This window comes from Entamoeba dispar, genomic scaffold (genome assembly GCF_000209125.1).
Source record: "Entamoeba dispar SAW760 scf_1105229461799 genomic scaffold, whole genome shotgun sequence".
NCBI lineage: Eukaryota > Evosea > Mastigamoebida > Endamoebidae > Entamoeba > Entamoeba dispar.
In genome coordinates, this window is record NW_001854873.1 from 1 (window position 1) to 4,953 (window position 4,953).

At 21.2% G+C, this 4,953-nt stretch overlaps 1 protein-coding gene across 1 annotated transcript, besides 16 other annotated features; it reads right to left on the minus strand.

The window, feature by feature from the left end:
- EDI_182540 (uncharacterized protein) lies at positions 1-1,061 on the minus strand (the record flags this gene model as incomplete). Its single annotated transcript, XM_001738954.1, has 1 exon — positions 1-1,061. A coding segment is annotated over one exon (1,061 nt), but the record flags the coding sequence as incomplete, so codon positions are not given.
- A 449-nt stretch (positions 1,062-1,510) lies between these two features.
- Positions 1,511-1,623: a microsatellite.
- Positions 1,624-1,746: 123 nt separating this feature from the next.
- Positions 1,747-1,850: a microsatellite.
- Positions 1,751-1,819: a microsatellite.
- A 71-nt stretch (positions 1,851-1,921) lies between the features above and the next one.
- Positions 1,922-2,005: a microsatellite.
- Positions 2,006-2,017: 12 nt separating this feature from the next.
- Positions 2,018-2,095: a microsatellite.
- Positions 2,096-2,107: 12 nt separating this feature from the next.
- Positions 2,108-2,189: a microsatellite.
- Positions 2,190-2,433: 244 nt separating this feature from the next.
- Positions 2,434-2,651: a sequence feature (AT_rich).
- Positions 2,652-2,683: 32 nt separating this feature from the next.
- Positions 2,684-2,853: a microsatellite.
- Positions 2,854-3,095: 242 nt separating this feature from the next.
- Positions 3,096-3,150: a sequence feature (AT_rich).
- Positions 3,151-3,300: 150 nt separating this feature from the next.
- Positions 3,301-3,323: a sequence feature (AT_rich).
- A 257-nt stretch (positions 3,324-3,580) lies between these two features.
- Positions 3,581-3,717: a microsatellite.
- Positions 3,621-3,801: a microsatellite.
- Positions 3,802-3,846: 45 nt separating this feature from the next.
- Positions 3,847-4,000: a microsatellite.
- Positions 4,001-4,055: 55 nt separating this feature from the next.
- Positions 4,056-4,350: a sequence feature (AT_rich).
- Positions 4,351-4,359: 9 nt separating this feature from the next.
- Positions 4,360-4,381: a sequence feature (AT_rich).
- Positions 4,382-4,510: 129 nt separating this feature from the next.
- Positions 4,511-4,592: a sequence feature (AT_rich).
- Positions 4,593-4,953: the final 361 nt, after the last annotated feature.

The window sequence follows — 4,953 nt, forward strand, 5'->3', positions numbered from 1 at the left end:
GCTGGAATATTAATAGCAGTAGAAGCAGTACTTTGAGGAAGAACATGTACATTATTAACATCAAATAAAATAGCATCAACTTTACCAACACCTATATTATACATAACCTCATTCAAATACATCTTAAGTGCATCAACAGTCCATGAATTATTAGAAACAGAAGTAACTCCTCCTGTATTTTGTACTTGTGTAGTATAAACTGGATTACTAACTGTAACCACTCCAGCATTATTATCAACAGTCATTGAAGCAGGAATCATAGTATTATTTGTTCCACTTGCAACAGTACCTGCATTAGTACCTGCATAACCAAGTGAATTAGCATTAGGAATTGGAATAACATCAAGTGTACTCTTTCTTAATCCTCTAAGTGAAACAACCCATGACCATGTTAAATTAAATACAAGTGTTTGGCATGTAGCTGTTTGATTACCTAAAAGAACAGAAAGAAGGAAATCAGGATTCCATGCAGCATATAAAGTAGATTCAGTCAATACTTCAGCAGTCTTAACTGTTGGAAGATAAATACTCTTCTCTTGAAGTGATGAAGCAATAAGTCTTCTTGTAATACCCCATCTTGCACCTGGATAATATGCTCTACTTACTGCACTAGAATATGAACTCACTTGATATGGTCCAGGTACAATTGGTACATTAGTTATATTCTGTCCTCCTTCTGGATTGGTTACTACATTAGCAGTAGCTTTATCAATACCATTTCTATCCCATGCAGTAATAACATTAGGGAAAGTCATTGCAGCTTGACCAAATGTATTGTATACAATTTCAGCTGATACTGAAACACCATCAATTTTAAATTGATCATACATTCCAGCATAATGTTGGAAGAATTCAGTACCACAAAGCAACTTAGTTACATTACGTACTGTAGTTGCACCATTAGTATTAGCTGGAATAGCTAATTGTACAGTCTCAGTAGCATTTAATACTACTTGAGTACTGTCTCTTTGTTGGAAGGCAGCTTTTAAATTTCCTGCCATACTAGATTTTAAATTACGTCTTGCACGAGGTGCAGTTGCTCTTCTTGCTCTTCGCATCATTTTATTAAATTATAGTTTCTTACTATCGAGTTCTTATATAGGCCGAAGGCCATTTGTTCTTTAGATCTTTCTAAACAGACCACAAGAGAACGGCATCCCCTTTAAGTCGTAAAGGGACCAAAACAGTCACCTAAAGTAGTGTAAGGGATAAGGGTGAGTGTGTGTTCCTCTTTATGACTTAAATAGTGGGAGGAGTGATCATAAGGTCTCTAAGAAAAATTTATTACATAATTAGTATAATACTATATACATCATTGATGTTCTATTTTTATCATACCCTAGTTTTTTAATTTACCCTATTTCGGACATATTACTTATTGTCACAAATATTTAGTGTCACAACGCACCTTCCGTGCGTATGGCGCGTAGCGCCATTGTGACACTAAATATTTGTGACAATAAGTAATATAGTAAAAATTGTGACTGTTGATGTCATCACTTCATTCTTAATTATAATATACTATTCTTATTTATGTAATTAATCATAATTGTTTATTATTATTATCAATTTTATTTTTTGTTATTCGTCTTTTGTTATTATTCTTATCTTTTTTATCATAATGAATAAATTGTGTTGATTAATCCCATTTCGTTATTGTGACCCTTATCAATACTACTTAATTCTTTATGACATTAAAATATTAATCATTCTTTACGATGATTGGTGTTATATAATGTATCTTCGTTATTATTATTTATATTATTTATATTTAATATATTAATTATATTAATATTTATATACATGTTTATTTTGTATTGAATATTTTTATGAATATTCTTTTAATTTTTTGAAATTTAATTTGAAATTTCTTAATGATGAATAAAATTTAATGAAGATGAAATAATTTCTAGATTTTCATTATATATATAATATTTATATGAATAAATAATTAATTATATAAATACAATTATGATATAGATATATATCATATTAATTATATATAATAATAGTACTATTTATATCACTTCATTCATTTTTATTCTTTCATTTTACATTTTATTCTTATTTTCTTTCATCTGATTATTGTTTTATTCATCATATTCTCTTATTTATTCTTATTTCTTATTTATTTATTTCTTATTTATTTATTTCTTTTTTTTTTATTCATTTTTATTTATTATCTATTTCTTATTGTTATTCATTTTTCTCATTTCTTCATTATAAAGATACTGTCATTTCTTTATTTTATTTCTTTCATCTTTTTATCATCATCTTATCATTTAACTTATTCATATTCTTATTAATCATAATCTCTTTAGTAGTTAATTCAATTAATGTTTTGATAATAAGAAATAAAATGGTAAAGAATAAATAGAATTATTATATTAATGATAAAAAATGAATATGATAAAATCCATGATATATGTTGAGTATTTATAATGATTTATTAATTTTTAACTATTCATAAAATTGAACAATCAAAATTTATGAATTAATAAATGAAATGTTCATATTTATGTTATAATTTATGTTTTCATAAGTATAAAATATTAATTTTGTATGATTTTTCAATAATTCATAAAATGAAATAATTTTATTCTTATATAAAAGATAACTATTATTTATTTCATATTATTATTAAATAATAACTCTATCATCATTTATATTCTCTCTTATTTCTTTATTATTTATATTCTTTTTATTTATTTCTTTATTACATCATTATTATGAATATTATGTTTATTTATTTCTAATATTCTTTCTTTTTGATCATCTCTCTTTCTATTATTATATCTTATTATTCTATTATCATTATATTTTAATTAATATATTATTTTTTCTTTCATTCTTCATTGAAAAATAAATAATTTCATCATTCTTTATTATGATATTGAAAATACTTAACATCATATACATATTAATTCAAAATAGAAATGTAATAATATAGAAATGATATAAATCATGAAGATATTATATTGATATTTAGTAATGTAATTCAACAAATTATCGATTTTATTCAATTATCTATAAAACAAACAGTTCAAAAATTGAGTTATGTACTGTTATTCTTTGTGTCAAAAGTATTTCCAATCAATTATAATAATCTTATTAATGTTATAAAGAATGAAATAAATAAATATAATAAAACAACAATACAAAATGTAATTAATTGAAAATCACAATGAAGTGGTGCAATTGTAAATAATGTTTAAAGTGATATTTGATTAACAACTATTGGAATTCTCTAACTGAAAATATTTATGAACAAATAGTTTTTGAATTAAGAAGAATAACATGATATATTTAAAATAATAATAATACAAAGAATGAAATGATTTGATCAATAAGAATATATGGATGACTAGAAAGAAATATTCATTGATATAAACATTTCAAGAAATGTCATAACATTAAAAATACTCTTTATACAATTACAATATGTCATAAAGAAGAAAAGAATAAATTAAAATTAAAAACAATAACATGGTATTTTACTTTCATTTTAATCAATTAAATCATTTTCAATAACAATATCGAATAGAAATAAAAGATATTCAATAATTAAGAATCTAGATTCAATATAATTGATATATGAAGAATTAATAGAATAGAAGTATAAATAAATAAGAATGATATAAAATGATGTTGAATGAAATGATTAATTTAATAAAATTAATAAAAGAAATAAAATATAAGAATATGATAAACAAAATAAATTGATGAAGAATAAAAATGAGAAAGAATTAATATTCAAACACAAATAAATAATTTAAATTATCAAATTAAAATAAATAAAATGTATTAATAATACTGATTAATGATATTTAAAGAGATTGAAAAAATTGATAATCATAATCATTATCATATTAATTAAATAATTTTATTTAACAATACTTAAAAATGTTAATAATAATAATAAAATGAAAGAATTAGATAATATGAATAATACAAATAGAATATAATATAAAGAATATAATAAATGAATTGTAACAATAATCAATGTTATTGTAATTGAAATTCATTTCACATTATATCAACATAAGAATTATGAGTAAATATTAAATTAATAAATAAAATCAATATTTAAAATAAAATGTATAATATCTCTTTAATAACAATGAAAATACATTTGAATTAGAATCAATATTAATTAGAATTAGATTCATATTCAATAAATAATTATCAAAAGAATATCATAAATTAATATAATTAATAATATTTCAATTCAAAATAATTAGTAAATATCTTATTTATTCATTGTATGTGTTTAAATTTTATTAAACAAAATGATTAATAGTTGATAATAACATGAATAAATATATTAAATAAATATAGAATTATTATATTCATCATTACAATATATTTTATATAAATTATTCTAGATGTTTTGAATTATTCATTTGTATTTTAATTCTTTCATTCTTTTATCTTTGTTATTCTATTCTTCATCACATTTTATTCAAAATTGATTCTTTGTTGTTGTAGTATTTGTGTATATTGAAATATCATTTTTATTATATAATTAGAATACATTAAGAAATATGAATAATATGAATAATTAATTTATCAATTTAAATAATATAATAAAACAATTTCATTGAATGAAAATATCATTTTGTTTACTATTATGAGTTCTTTAATATGATTCAATTTATATTCTCTTATTAATGATTAACACTACAATTTGTTTGTATTCAATGTTATTATCACATGATTTAGATTTGTTTATTATGAAACAATCAAAATATTCATTTTCATAAAATAAAGAATAATGTTTTGATGAATTATTAAATTCAATGATAATGAAATCTGATAATCAAATTAATGGATTTCTTCAACTCTTTTTGATTGAAAAACAATTCATAACAACAACTTTAATCTTTATGATAAATTTAAACGAATATCTACTTCTTAACTTCATTCTAAACTACATCTATGCAATCATTGGAG